Below are 14,101 nucleotides of genomic sequence, written 5' to 3' on the forward strand. Positions count from 1 at the left end.
GACAGGGAAACTGAGTTGGAGTACATGGATGGAGATTACACACAAGACGACAAGGAATCATCATCTGATGGTGACTGGATTGTTCAAAAAGCCGAACAGTCACCAATGAGCTCAAGAACACATTCACGACGATGTATGTTAGGTTCGCAAGAAACACAGTGCATTTTTGCAGTGAGCTGCTCGATTGCTTGAAACCACGATGATCCGCAGCACTATCGAATGATAACAAGCAAGTCCAGTGGTTCGTCAAGGGTTCTTCATCCGCTTTTCAAGGAGATGGACATGTTGCAAATCACCAAGGTCTATGCCATTTGAACACATGATGCATCATGTAAATATTACTGGTGCAGCAAACATGAGCACTTTGAAGATGCTGATATTCCAGGCCGTACAGCATTTATGATGTGGCCACATGTCACATTCTTCGTGGTTAACACAGATACAGCTTCGCCAGGCAAAAGATGGAACGTCGTCAGGATTACAAGGAGGTCGGTTGTGCTTTTACCCTGATTGAAACGCTTGTAATAAAGATATGATCACCTGAATGTGTAATGCTGTTTATTGATTCACAGTGTTTCTGGTTCGTTTACAATCATCGAGTGCTTGCTCTGTTGAAGAAGGCACTCCTCTGTAGAGCCAAATGCGACAAGAACTCTACGGTTGCATGGTAGCATTGCGAACTTTCCAAACAAGGCAGGATTGATTCGAAGAACATCTCATTTATTGATATCAGATTCATCTGCACATTGTTTCATTTCTGATTAGGTTTCTGCAGCGTTGTGGAAATGTCATGACAGAGGAAGAAGTTGCAGTGCAGAAAAATCATCCAACGTCATGAAACATGGAAATGCAATTGCCAATGCACTTGATCATGGATATAGTGATTCATGATCAACAACGATGACTTAAAGTCATCTATCCTGGCAGGTAGAGAAATCCTTTGTGCAAACGTCTCTTCATGCATCGTTGAACGGTTGAGTATATGTAAGGCTTGTCTCTATAGACAAGTGAGGTGCATGAATCCTGACCGTAAGACTAGAAGAATTGAAAGTGAGTGATGATATGAGAACACATATCTAGACAGCCAAGTCGTATAAGGTACAGCTGGATACAAATTTCTCACAAATCATGCATTCGAGCTCAACGTAACCTACCGCAATTTGAAAGAAGGGTCAATCAGAGTTGATTCTGTTCAATGGTGCATCCATTTTTAGTTGCTTACCTGTTAATGAAAATTTCATCTTGTCTTCGAAGAATTTTTGCAAGTACACTCGCGGATTGTTTGAACCAAGGGTGTATATTCCAGTACACGATGGATGATTCAAACCTTGGCCCAACCTGCAGAGTTGAGAAAGAAGCTCGATCATCTCCTACAGGTATTATATGAGATCTTCATCTGATTTCTATCTCAGTTGGGTTGGATTCGAAGTCTCTGAATATCAAGGTTCATCCTCGCGAGTCAGGAAGGCACCATCATTTCATTGCCTTACTTTGGTTTGGCGTGGTCAGTGAGGTGTCCACGCAACCAAATTCAAATCACCCTACCCTTCTTGACAGCAATCAGTGAACTTATCATCGGCGGATCGGAACTTCGGAATGCCGACACTCAGCACGTGACAGTTCGATTTCACAAACTTTATACTGAACACTCGAACGACTCGATACCGTACCGTTAACTGTAAATCTGTCTATCTCTACTGAAGTCTGTCTGTTGCATAATTTCACCCAAGTTGGCTGACTCCGCCGCCCGAGCAACGCTGGACAACCGTTTCGCTCAATTCTTGTTGTTCTTCATCTTTTCCTTCATCTTTGCAATGTTTTCCATCCTCGTTTCGGCGGTAAGCGACAGAATTCGCATGAGATCCAGTCTTTGAGATTCGCTATCCTCGCAGACGGACAAGAAGTTCTGCAAGCAAGTTAGAACCAAGCTTGCATCCACCTGGACAGGTGTCTCACCGGTACTTTGAGCTCGAAGCAGCGGCAGTCAGTGTGTGCGACCACATCGCATGCTCTTTTGCAGTCATCGTCGGAGTTCTCCAGCAATTTTCCACACATGGAAATGAAAGCGATCTCGCCAAAGAAGTCGCCTGAGAAAACATGTCAAAACTACAAGAAGATCAGAGCAGCAAGATTGCTCACCAGTGGAAAGCTCTTGGGCAATTTCACCTCGAAACATTGCATACGCGACTCCCGTGTCGATGAAGTACATGCTGTCGCCAACAGATCCTTGCTTGACAATGATATCACCAGCCTGGAATTTCACCTGAATTCAAGGAGTCACAAGGGGAAACAAAGGATGTTCGCAAAAATACCTCGCGAAGCTTCTTCACAACAATGTTCAATACTTTATAAGACATCCGGCTGAAGAAGGCAAATTGTCTCCATGAGGCTTTGTACAACTTCACTTCACTCGATGTGCTCTCTGAAACCTGGTCGTTCCCAGCAGCAATGGTTGTGCCCTTCTGTGCAGCTCCATACATTACTAGTGCTCCAACCCACTTCAATGCGTCAACAGGCTCATTGAAGCAGATCCTGAGAGAGTTGTTAGGATCATCACTCGCATCGACGTTGGTTGAGATGATGACTTCGCATGATGCATTGCTAGGAGAGTAGACTTCGAGTTCTTTGACATTCAGTTTTCCCATTTCAATGTCAGCATTTCTTCCATCCATGATCTTCAAGAAGCCATCCCGCTCAAGAAGGCAGAAGATCTGAATTCCTTCATTCGAGTCTTGCAATGTCTTCATATCAGCCCAGGCGTACAGTTCAGGCAACATCGAGGTCGAGGAATTCTGTGACGGGCTGGTGGTAGATTCAGATTGATGTGCCCATTCATTGCATGATGAGTTCATAGTTTCTTCAGCGCAATACTTCTTGTAGAGAGGATCTGGGGAGGTAGCACGTGGAGACCTGTATCCAAGGAAAGAGCGCTGAAGCTGTCGCCTTAGTTCACCTCTGGTAGAATCGTTGAGGCATCCTTCTTTCTCCCATAGTCGCTGCCAGGAAGGCACATCCTCTTCTTCTACTTCAGGCAGGGAATGTGACCTTGCCAAACGTGGTGCCTCCGCCCGCCCACGGCAGTCGTGAACCACCTTCTGAGCCCTGTAGATGTCGGACTCAGAACCAGACCTGAACAGCGCAGAAAAAGTGAGTGACCTGCACATGACAGGCAGTGAACTATGAAGATACCTTGCTCTATGAGCCATTTGGTTGCTTGGCGCCGCAGAAGCAGATCTTGTAAATTGCCTCTCTGAATTGAGAGTGGGCGGTAGTTGAGGTTTCGGCGATTGCACTGAAGGTTGCTTGTGGTTTTCAATCTCCTTGGCTCTCCTTCGTGCCATCATCACGCTAGAGAGGACAGACGCTTCTAGCTGGTTGAACTTGTCCTTTCCTTGGTGCTGCATGTCGAAAACTGAACTCATAGAGTGACTGAACGCCTCTGGTTTGCGCGTCAAGAAATCGCTCCTTGTCATTGTCAGAATCCGTGTAAGATGCTGCTCCTGGAATATGAATGGGAGATACAGATAGGAAGAGGATTGCAAGAGCAGAACACAGGGAGCCGGCCGCGTGTCCTTATGGAAGGATCAAGAGAGTTTGCGAGATCGAGTGAGAGCGGCTGAGGACGACGTACGACAGAAGAGGAGAGGAGCGGAGGTCAGCAAGTTTCCCCTGCGACTGAAATCGAGCTTTTTCCTCTTCCAAGTCTCCTTCAGAGAGGGGTGGGGTGATGCAAGGATACATCCCAACCAGTAGGTAGGGTGATGAGGTAAATTAATTGGAAAATAGGGGGTACTCATTGGGTCAATGGGGGGTATATATTTTGGGGGGGGTATCTAGTAGGATATAGCAGCACAAAAATATGACACAAGGGTGGTTCACGTGTTGAATCTTCTTGGACGACCCCTGGACGTATCTACTTGAGGGGGGTGAGGCCCTGGTCGTGCACCGTCTGTCAAGGGTTCAAACAGGGGTCCAGGCAACAATCATGACGGGTGAAATAAGGGTGGGGTGGAGTAGTATCTCCGATAACTCACGAGATATCAAATGATGACATTTGAGCGCATTTCCTCCGGCAAATAATTTTTTTGAAGGAACCAAACTCCGGAAATCCAAACGAAAGGGAACTTCTTCGTATTGAAAGATGGTCACATGCCCATCAGCATCGTCAAATTTTCGCTGTCGTCACGATGTCGCACGTTCCTGGTTGGCTAATGAAACTTTACCACTGCTGATCGCCTCCGAACCGTCGTGCCTTTCCGTCAGGGATATTGTTGAGTAATGATTTTAGATATCAGCGACTCCGATCCTCCGAAGGTTTGAAGTCAAGTTCGCCTCGGATTTCAACCTTCGGAAGATCCGGAGACAGAACCACATCTGAGAATCTCTACCTTAGAGCTGGAGTGCTGCCCTTGGACAACTAAACTGATTTTCAAATCCCAGCACTGGTACTGCCGTACCTGTCAGCCGCGAATCCCGTCAGCCGCAGGGTCCGATCACCCGCCGGGTCGTGACTACCGGGTGGAATCCGACTCAGTAGTAGTGAGGGCCACCGGGTCCCCGGGCCCGGGTCACCTCCCCGGGCAGACCGGTGACCGGCTTTCACTGAAACGGGGGCCGTCAAGTTCAAAGCGGCCGGCGATGTCACATCACATTGAACTCATGATGCCGGGCGGCTCGACGGTCACGGCGTCGGTCCCGCTCGGAGGGCCGGTAGGACCAGTCATTCTCCCGGGCGCGGCCCCCGGCCACGACGCCGGGGCCGCGCGGCCAGGCGGCCGGTGGCCCCCGGCGGACATGCCACGCGGAGTGCCGCCGCTCACACTGATCGGGGTGACGGTGATCTTCAACCAAACAGTGCCAGGCGGCAGTGCCAGGGCCGCGCAGTCTGGCCCGGGCCGGGCCGGGCCCGGCCCCCGCCAGCCCGCCGGGCCGACTGTGGCAGCAAATGTCGTATAAGACAGGAATTACCCGCTGCAAGGGCAGCAGCATTCTGGAGGCCGACGGCATGCTAGGGGGAGAGGCGGCGGGTGAGGGTTGGGCAGAGGTGGAGAGCGAGAGAGTGTAGAAGGAGGACCAGGAAGATGATCATAAAGCGGAGTTTGAGGCAAGAGCTGTGTCGAAAACTATGCTGGATGTGCGCTCAACCAGATTCATCGTAAGAAGCATGCGCAGCAAAGTCTGTGAAGAACATGCAGGGCATTCGTGAGCGTTAGAGCTCGTGGTACATCTCGACCCGATGAAGCTAGATAGCTCATTTCTCTTTGTCCTCTCTGTCCTCACAATGAGAGCTGGCCTTAACACGGCGTTCTTCTCACTACCGCTGCCCTTGACGGGAGGTAGTTTTGGTAGGACTTTGAAGCCAATCGCAACAAGGCTGGCAGGGCAACCGCACATGACTGTTATGGGGTACAACAGCAAGCCAAGTCGACAGAATGGAATCGCCATCTCCAGGACAAGGAACAAGAAGCGCCATCTCTCCCCGCGGACAAGCCCCCCCGCTCAACAGAGCGCGACGACGACGAAATCGTCGAAGCAGATCACAAGGAAGCTGAAGCATCTTATCAAAACCGACCCGGGAGAAGCAACGAGATACTTCCATGAGCTGCGCAGCTCAAACCTGGTTGACTCGTATCATTACGCCGTCATGATTGAGGAAGCAGAGGATCTGCCAGGAGCCATGGAGCTCCTGGAGGAACTGAGGGGGAGGGGCCTGCAAGAGCAGTGTGCGTGCCACAACTCGATATTGAAGAAGATCTGCATGATGGGACAGATGGAGGAGGCAGAGAAGTACTTCCTGCGGATGAAGGGAGACGCGAGCATATCCCCCAACTACCGCACCTACTGCCACCTCATCCTGGCGCACAGCGGGAGCAACGAGAGCAGATGCGAGGAGCTGTTCGAGGAGATGAGGGTTGGGAACCTTTCCTTGGGGTACGGGAGGTGGCAGGAGCTGGTGAAGGATCTTAGGATCAAGATGGAGACGACCAACCTGCAGGATAAGCTAAGAAGCTCCTTGGAGGGGCCCGTCGGGGAGTTCGAACGGCTCCTCGGGGAGGGACTGGTGGACACCGTGACCTTCAACCTCGTCCTCAACAGCAGCAAGACGGCAGAGGAGGCAGAGGAGACCTGGAGGAGGCTTCAGCTGATCGACCTGAAGCCTGACGTCACGAGCTACAAGATCTTCCTCAAGATCCTGTGCTCCCACCACAAGTTCCAGCAGGTCCAGCGCGCATGTCATTGTGCTGTCTTGCTGTTGCCCTGACTCCCCGTGTGCAGGCGGAGGAAGTGATGGAGGAGGCGATGCAGAAGCAGCTGGAGAACAACAAGATCTTCACGCGCCTCATCTCGAGCTACAGCGACGCGGGGAGAGGAGGAGACGCGGACAGAATCTTCCAGCTTGCAAGGGCTCGAGGATTTCTGAAGCAGCATGAAACGTGGGCAGATCGCTAGTCCCCTCCCTCTCCCTCCCTCCCTCCCTCCCTCCCTCCCTCCCTCCCTCCCTCTCCCTCCCTTCCTCTCCCTCCTTGTCTTTGTCTTCCTTGGACCTCCTCCGTGCTCAGGTAGCTCACAAGTGCTCCAGGTATGAGTCAGTGGTACGAGGTCTGCAACTGGCAACCTACAAGAAGCTACTGCGATCCCTCATCGAGGTGAAGGAGCGGAGGAAAGGAGGGCGCGACATGAAAATGAAAATGGAGGAGCAAGTGGGAGGGACGCAGGCAGGGAGGGAGAGACGGGGGAAGCAGAGAATGGAAGGAGGGGCAAGGAGAGAATGGAAAGAGGGGAGGGAGGGAGGGTGCGAGGGAGGGAGGGAGAGGGGTGATTGAGAAAGTGATGGTGATGGTGATGGTGATGGTGATGGTGATGAAATGGAGGCGATGGTGATGATTCAGACGACTGAAGGACACGTTGTTCATGTTACTGACTTCCTACATGTTTACAAAGATGGAAGATCATAACAGGGCTGTCGATGTTTTGATCCAAATGCTGAAGACGGATGTGTTGGACACGTCGTCGATAGACTTGATCCTTTCAGGTCAGATGAGAACATTCCTATATCACCTCTTGTTGCTGCTTCTGCTGCTGCTACGCATCACCGTTGTCAACCCATCAACCATGATCAAAGCTGCAATAAGTGCCATTGTTGTCAATCTTCTACATCTCTTGCCGTCCTCTCTGTACTCCTTTGTCACCATCTTCATCTCTACCACTCTCAAACTCTTTGTCCCATCTTGTTAGCAGCATCGCCCGACATGAGTTTTGCAGTTCCCGGCACTCACATCGCCTACGACCTTCTGCTCAAGCTGCAAGCACAGGACATTCAACTTGAGGCGGCGACGACATCCCTACTCCTCAAGGTCTTCATGACAAGTCTACCTCCTCCTCCTCCTCCTCCTCTTTCTCCTCGTCCACCTCTCCCACCACCACCATCTCCTCCTCCTCCTCCTCCACCACCACCACCACCACCACCTCTCCAACCACCACCATCTCCTGTCCCCCTCCCCCCCCCCTCCTCCTCCTTCTCCTCCTCCTTTTGAATTTCTCGCAGACTCTTTCACGGAAGAAGTCTCCGCATGAGCTGTCGCAGCTTATTTCTGCGTTCAAGCATTCGCTGTGAGAAGACAAGCTGACGACCTGACGAAGAGTAGGAGAAGCAGGAAGGAGAAGGAGCAGGGGGAAGCAGGAGGAAAGTGAAGAAGGAAAGCAAGAAAGGAGCGTATGGACTACAGTTGTGAAACCACGGGAACTTCAAGTAGCAAGAACATGCTACAATCGGGAAAAAATCGATCATCACTTATTTTCTGCAAACAACAAGAAGAGTATGATACTTCCTTGTTGTCTCTTTTGCAGCTCAAACCGCATCCCCCTCTCCATCTCACCCTCCTCTCCTCACCCTCTCACCCCCTCCCTCCTCTCACTCCCCTCCTCCCTCCTCCAGCTCCTACTTCAGTATCGTCCGTAGGACGAGTAGCCCCCAAATCCTGGTCGCAGAGATCGTTGGACTGCCTGCTTGAACGCGGGAAGGTTGTCCTGACAAACCATCATTCTCTTTCCTCCCCCGTTCCACCTCCTCCCTCCCCCGACAGCCATCGCATGCCTACCTTCATCAGCTCTGCTGCTTCCTTGTTGAGCGGGTCTTGAGGGTTTGGCTCCTGAGTAGCAACGTGAGGAGATGATGGAAACAAGAAGCGGAGCAGGAGCAGGAGCAGGAGCAGGAGCAGGAGCAGGAGCGGTTAGTGTCGGAGGACACCAGGAGAACAGGAAGTGGGGGAGGGGGAAACAGGGGGGGATGGGGTCCAAGACGGGGGGGGGGGGGGGGGGGAGGTTGGAGGAGAAGGAGACCAGGAACAAGAAGAAGAGTCCGTTGATGACGGCGCCGATGTCAAGCACTGGCTTCCACTCGTCACGAAGGATGTTCAAGCAGACCTTGCCCTCCAAGTCGATATTGGGATGAAACACCTGGAAGCTCTAGGTCAGCACGAGAGGGAGGGAGCAGGAGCAGGAGCAGGAGCAGGAGCAGGAGCAAGAAGCAAGGAGGATACATCAAATATAAGGAGGCGACACAGCACAGCAACGAAAATAGAGAAAGAGCATAGCAATGAAAGGGGAGGGAGAGAAAGAGCAAGGGGAGGAGGAGGAGGAGGTATAGGAGGGGGAGGAGGGGGGAGGAGAAGAATGGGGGGAGAACACATCACCTTGGTGGTGCAGAGAGTCTTGGGTGGGGAATGGGGATAGTCGGACGGGATCTCAAACTTGAAGCTGAACTTGCCTCCCTTCCAGAAGCCCTGGGGATACAAAAGCATGAGAGGAGGAGCAGCAATAGGAAGGAGGGAAACGAGAGTAGGAGGAAGCGAGCAAGGAGGGAGAAGGGAAACGAGAGCAAGAGGGAGGAGGGAGGGGAGAGCAAGAGAGAGGAGGGAGGGGAGAGCAGTGCAAGAGGGGTCGACTGATCGACATTCACCTCGTCGGGCATGAGCGTGACATTGAAGTTCATGATGTCGTCGGGGTCCGGGAACTCCATCTGGCACCAGGAGTTCTTCTCGATCCCATTCTTGAGATCTGAGCGCGTCAAACTCCGTCAAACGCACAAGGGGGAGGGAGGGGGCAGGAGGAGGAAGAGGAGGAGGCACGTCGCTGCTAACCTTTCTGGACTCGTCGTTGGGCAGCGGGGATGATCTTTCCTCCAGCCTTGCTCCCTCCCTCTGCGGACTCACTCGATCCTGCCTTCTGCTCTGCCTTCTCCTGCTTCAGCTTCAACAGGTTCAGCATCCTTCCGTCGCTCCTCTCCTGCAAGGAACCAACGTCAGGGCTGGACGCGTCTCCCGCTCGCTCCGACTCTCGTCTCCTCGTAAGCACTGACGATCGCAACAGGCGCTGCAACTGACTGGTTGCGGGTGTTGTTCACAATCATCCATCATCCCCAGTATGATATCGCCTCCTTCCTGTTGATGACTTTGCTTTGCATGGAGACAACCACCAAACTCTTCTCTGCTTCCTACCACCCATCGACATGCTGGAACTTTTCTGCTCTCCTTTCTCCCCCCCCACCCCCATCGCCCCGCTCTTCTCTACTCGTCCTCGTCACACTTCTCCTCCGTTCCTGTCTCCAGGCTGAAGTTTTGCCCTACCAAACACAACTCTGCTCATCACACACCTAGTACTCATCGTCCTCGTTATAACCCCGATGCTTCCGTATGACCTGCCCACTCTGCTGCTTCCAACGCTTCCCCTTCTCTGCTGCTCTCCTGCTCCTCTCTCTGTTCATCTCCATGCTCTCCTCTCTGCTCTCCTCCCTGCTCCGCGTTCTAGTTCTAGCTCTGCTCGTCTTCCTCCCCTCCTCCTTCCCCTTCCTCCTCAGCCATGGTTCGCCTCTTGCTCTGCTGTTTTAGAGGGGTGACGAGTAAAAGTCCTAAAATACCGCCGAGGTCTGAATGCAGCCTGATTTTCATGCATCAACCAATATTTTTTAATATATAAAGGAAACTATTGAAATTTACCAATATTATTTCTAAAGCTCAAACGAAACCAAACAAATTTGGCATTCCGAGGGATTGGACAAGGAGTGCTGGGGGTGGGGGCGGGAGAATGGGCGGGAGGAGGGGATAGCCATGCTCGGCCTTGTACGGTGGTAACGTAGGACATAAATCCTCTGAACAGCATGAAGTTCCATGCGCTCTCATGAGGGAACGACCCCACATTGCTCTGATCGATCAAGCTCGTCGCCCCGCTGCATCCTCCCTCACTCCCCACAGCCTCGGCTCCTCTTCCGTCCTCTCCCCACAGACGACATCGAGCAGCGATGGGAGGAAAAGACATCTTCACTTTCTTTAAACAAAATTCAAGCAATTGTGGGCGTCAACCACGGATCAATATCAAATCTATTTCTTGGCGGCAGGAGCAGCTTCCGTCTGCCAGGGCGTCAGAGGGAGCAGGAGCGATGGGGGCAGGCTTCACCTTAGCAGCTCCCTTGGCAGCAGGGGCAGGGGCAGCGGCCTTGGGTGCCTCAACCTGGGCGAGTTAGGGGGGAAGAGGAGGCAGAGGGGCAGCCACCTTAGGGGCCTCCTGCTTCTTAGGGGCCTCCTGTCGTGTTGTCAGACAGGGAGGGAGGAGGAGGAGGAGGGCACTTGCCTTGGGAGCAGGGGTGAGGCTAGCAAGCTTCTTCTCCTCGGAGGTGACGACGGAAGCCTTCTTGTCGAACTCACCCTTGAGCTTCGACTGCTCCGACTTGAGCTTCGACTCCTCCTGCTTGATCTTCTTGACCTGCGGGGGGATGTGAGGAAAGGACATCTTGCTGCCTTGACCTCCAACCTCGTTCTCGATGTTGCCGATGTCATTCAGAAGACGCTCCTGCACCGCATAGAGTCAGGAGACTCTCCTCCTCCGCCCCGCTCTCCTCCTCTGCGTCTACCTCCTTCTTGAGGTCCTTGGCGCTCTGAGCAGCATCCAGTGCTTTCTCAAGGTCATCGAACTAGAAAAGCGTCAGAGAGGAGTAGGAGGAAGCAACGAGACGAAGGCGAGAGAGAGAGAGAGAGAACAAGTCATGGCAGGGAGTGAGAGAACAAGTCATGGCAGGGAGTGAGAGAACAAGTCATGGCAGGGAAGGGGGGTAAGGGAAGGTGTGGATGAAGTTGTGGAGGAAAATAGAGCAACAGACCTTGCTGGTGCTGGAGATCAACCTCTCGGAGAGCTTCTTGAGCTCGCCAGTCTTCTTGTCAAGAGCCTTCGACGGCTGTAAGGCGCGAGGGGATGCGGAGACACCTGCTCACCTGTTTGGCGCTATTGGCCTCCTTCTTGGCCTTCTCTACCTTGCCCTTCTGCTCCTTGATCTGCTTGGCCTGCGCAACACCAACTTGGTCAGTTGCAGTCTGCACGAGGGCCAGTCTCGGCTGACCCGCTTCTCGTCCTCCTGCTTCTTCTTCTCCGCAGCCTTCTTCGCCTCCTCCTTCTGTAGCAGAGAGTCAGCCACGTTGCTGACGTCATCCTGCCCTGTCCAACCTTCTTCGCCTCCTCTTTCTTCTTCCTCTCAGCTTCAGCCTGTCACACCGGAAGTCATCAGGCATCTGACAGCTCTAAGAGACGCCATCCTCCACCTTAGCCTTCTTGATCTCATCCTCGGCTTTCTTCTTGGCCTCCTTTGCCTGCAGCCGTATGACCACAGCGGAGCTCTGCGACAAACAAGATCTCCCACCTTCTTCTCCTCCTCTCGGAGCTTCCTCTCAGCCTCCTCGCGCGCCTTCTTTTCCTGCGGGCCCACCTTCAGCTTTCAACCCCTCCGCTCAAGAACAGGACCTTCTCGGCACGGTCCTTCAACTCCTTCTCCAGAGCAGCCCTGCCACATCGGTCAGGCAAGAGCGAGCGCAGCGTCTGGCGGGTCATCACTTGGCAGCCTTGGCCTTGGCCGCAGCAGCCTGAGCGCGCTTCTCAGCCTCAGCTGCTCTCTGCTCGAAAGTGAGCTCCTTGGCGGGAGCCTGGGCTGCGACGGGGAGCACGGTCCCAGTGAGGATCGAGGAAGCGACCAAACTGAGGGAGAGGGGTCAGAGCTATCGCTGAGTTCGAGGGAGCATCACAATCCAGAGATGGTGGCGGTTGCCTTGCGCTTCAAGTTGTCCAGCTGGGAAGAATCCTGAGCAGAGCAGACCACTCTGCGTGACAGGCTGTTGCGGAGCGAGAGAGATCTGGACTCCCTGCGTCGTCGGTGTGAGACCTCTGGATGGCGACCGCCTCCCACACTCGCTCACCTCAGCACAGGAGCAGGGGAAAAGGCAGTGACGGGGTGGAGGATCGCGAGCGCCGCAAGGAATGCCAACGACGCCAGCGCCATGAAAGTAGAAGCCTTCATTCTGCATCCTAGTCAGCGCATCTCACAAGGCGTTCAAAGTTAGCTCATCCATGAGATGTCAAGGACAAAAAGAGTCTCGTCACACAGACATGAAAATCACGGCTGTACGAGAGCTATGCTGCTTGTGCGGGTCGCAACGCAAATATCCTATCAGCTTTCAAGTCCGACCGAGCTACGAATGCGCATCTTCAAAGACGAGGAGTCTACGTGTTCAAACAGAGAGGGTGGGTTTAAAGGTCGAGGCAGGATAATTAGGAGGGATAATTTCTGCATGAACACTTCCTATCGATGCCCTCCCAATAGGAATGCTATGTTTTCCTTGCGCATCGTCCTCCACTGTCCTGGTCAGCATCCGATTGCACGTGCTGAGTCGGACAGAAACTCAATCCTATCTAACTGGCCGAAAGTTGTTCAACAACATGAAACGTTTGCTCTGAGGTTCCTCGCCTGGACAACCTACTGCTTTCCTGGTGTTGGGAATCACCTTTACCTACCGTGGCCTGCGCAGGTAATCGTGTCTGCACCATCTCTACTTCTTCAAACTCTCCATGTACATGTTGGACTTCCTGATATCCACTCGAAACCATGTCTCAACCTCGTCCTGATCTTCCTCTGCTATCTTCTCTTCCTCCTTCTCCTCGTTGACTCCCGCCCTCCCACCCTCCTTCATGGATCCGCAATGCATCGGCCACCTACACCCCCACCCCCACCCCAACCCAATATCCTACCCCTACCCTTCTGGACTCAATGTACCCCTCCACTACCCCACCCTTTCAATATCCTAACCCCTACCCTACATGGGAACCCCCGTTCGACAGCAGACAGCACCCACACCAGTGACCCCAGGATCAATAATATGTAGTAGAACACCCGTAGTTTGACATGTTGTGGAACCGGGTACTCAGGTTTCAAAATCTCAGCACCGGTTGTTTATTTCACCCACCCCCCTGTCTAGGCCCTACCTTGTGGAATCCAATACACGGGTGGGGAGAATTCCAGGATCCTAGGGGTGATTGGTACCACCGGTCATCACAGTTTTACAGTGAATCCCCTATAGAAACCACCCGTGTGTAACCACCCCCACCTTCATGAATGTGCCTGTCCCACACCTCTTGCATACTGATCTCCGACTGGTGCTGAGGGTCCAGTACCCTACCTTGTATCTTTACAAATCTCCAGTACCCTACCCCTTTGTTTGATCGAGGCTTAAGACCAAAGCCCTAGAGTTGCTACATACCATTTATTCATTATTGAAAGAAATAGATTATGTAAGAGCTTGACCATATGGCTATCCATATTTCGCACCCTGCACTGAGTCAACCAGCATACATTTTTTACCCCACCCAGTAATTATCATAGAATAAAAGGACCCTACCCCCTAGTTTCGTCGTCATAAAAAATTTCGCACCCCTTCCCCTCCTTATAAGGGCAGCTCACCCACCCCTGTACAGGTACCTCAAACATGGACCCACCATCTGAACATCCATAAGACCATCCATCAGACTACCCATTATTTCTCCATTCAAAGCACCCGTAATACTGGAACAAAACACCTTACCGACCTACCCCCATGACCAACCCCCTACCCCCACCCTTGGGTCTTCCAAGGCTGGCCTGCCTCAGAGGGCCGGATCGATGACCCGGACCCGCCGACGGACCGGGCCCATGAAGACTCGAACATCCCTGAGGCGAGCCTGACCAAATGGCTTGAGTGAAGTTCGGGTGGACCGAGTGCTTTAACCCCACCCCCTCGTAAACGATGCA

The 14,101-nt window shown here is 52.7% G+C and overlaps 4 protein-coding genes across 4 annotated transcripts; 1 reads left to right on the forward strand and 3 right to left on the reverse strand.

The window, feature by feature from the left end:
• Nucleotides 1–1,774: 1,774 nt before the first annotated feature.
• Nucleotides 1,775–3,206, reverse strand: GUITHDRAFT_102817 (hypothetical protein; the record flags this gene model as incomplete). Its single annotated transcript, XM_005838477.1, has 5 exons — nucleotides 1,775–1,906; nucleotides 1,957–2,087; nucleotides 2,140–2,263; nucleotides 2,313–3,129; nucleotides 3,190–3,206. The coding sequence occupies 5 exons, from the start codon at nucleotides 3,204–3,206 to the stop codon at nucleotides 1,775–1,777; spliced, it is 1,221 nt and encodes a 406-aa protein (XP_005838534.1).
• A 2,030-nt stretch (nucleotides 3,207–5,236) lies between these two features.
• Nucleotides 5,237–7,615, forward strand: GUITHDRAFT_134462 (hypothetical protein; the record flags this gene model as incomplete). The annotated part of the gene is made up of 6 exons (XM_005838478.1): nucleotides 5,237–6,220; nucleotides 6,277–6,434; nucleotides 6,581–6,647; nucleotides 6,943–7,033; nucleotides 7,264–7,355; nucleotides 7,547–7,615. 6 exons carry the CDS (start codon nucleotides 5,237–5,239, stop codon nucleotides 7,613–7,615), a joined length of 1,461 nt encoding a protein of 486 aa, XP_005838535.1.
• Nucleotides 7,616–7,752: 137 nt separating this feature from the next.
• Nucleotides 7,753–9,287, reverse strand: GUITHDRAFT_150936 (hypothetical protein). Its single transcript, XM_005838479.1, has 6 exons — nucleotides 9,141–9,287; nucleotides 8,960–9,057; nucleotides 8,694–8,783; nucleotides 8,341–8,457; nucleotides 8,100–8,150; nucleotides 7,753–8,028 (listed from the first exon to the last, which is right to left on the reverse strand). The coding sequence occupies exons 1-6, from the start codon at nucleotides 9,265–9,267 to the stop codon at nucleotides 7,945–7,947; spliced, it is 567 nt and encodes a 188-aa protein (XP_005838536.1). The 5' UTR covers nucleotides 9,268–9,287; the 3' UTR covers nucleotides 7,753–7,944.
• A 1,089-nt stretch (nucleotides 9,288–10,376) lies between these two features.
• On the reverse strand, nucleotides 10,377–12,337 carry GUITHDRAFT_102820 (hypothetical protein; the record flags this gene model as incomplete). Its single annotated transcript, XM_005838480.1, has 15 exons — nucleotides 10,377–10,406; nucleotides 10,453–10,506; nucleotides 10,549–10,758; nucleotides 10,807–10,845; nucleotides 10,907–10,966; nucleotides 11,153–11,218; nucleotides 11,265–11,333; nucleotides 11,390–11,443; nucleotides 11,494–11,532; nucleotides 11,589–11,636; nucleotides 11,687–11,740; nucleotides 11,788–11,827; nucleotides 11,878–12,018; nucleotides 12,066–12,182; nucleotides 12,237–12,337. The coding sequence occupies 15 exons, from the start codon at nucleotides 12,335–12,337 to the stop codon at nucleotides 10,377–10,379; spliced, it is 1,122 nt and encodes a 373-aa protein (XP_005838537.1).
• Between the last annotated feature and the right edge of the window lie 1,764 nt (nucleotides 12,338–14,101).

The sequence above is a fragment of the Guillardia theta genome, assembly GCF_000315625.1.
Source record: "Guillardia theta CCMP2712 unplaced genomic scaffold GUITHscaffold_11, whole genome shotgun sequence".
Classification (NCBI taxonomy): Eukaryota; class Cryptophyceae; order Pyrenomonadales; family Geminigeraceae; genus Guillardia; species Guillardia theta.

Excerpts from the sequence above, each read along its gene's own strand:
- GUITHDRAFT_150936 (XM_005838479.1), bottom strand. The coding sequence starts at position 9,267 with ATGCTGAACCTGTTGAAGCTGAAGCAGGAGAAGGCAGAGCAGAAGGCA. Across the intron at positions 8,784-8,959 it reads TCACGCTCATGCCCGACGAG|GGCTTCTGGAAGGGAGGCAA; the intron begins GTGAATGTCGAT and ends TTGTATCCCCAG. Across the intron at positions 8,458-8,693 it reads AGACTCTCTGCACCACCAAG|GTGTTTCATCCCAATATCGA; the intron begins GTGATGTGTTCT and ends TAGAGCTTCCAG.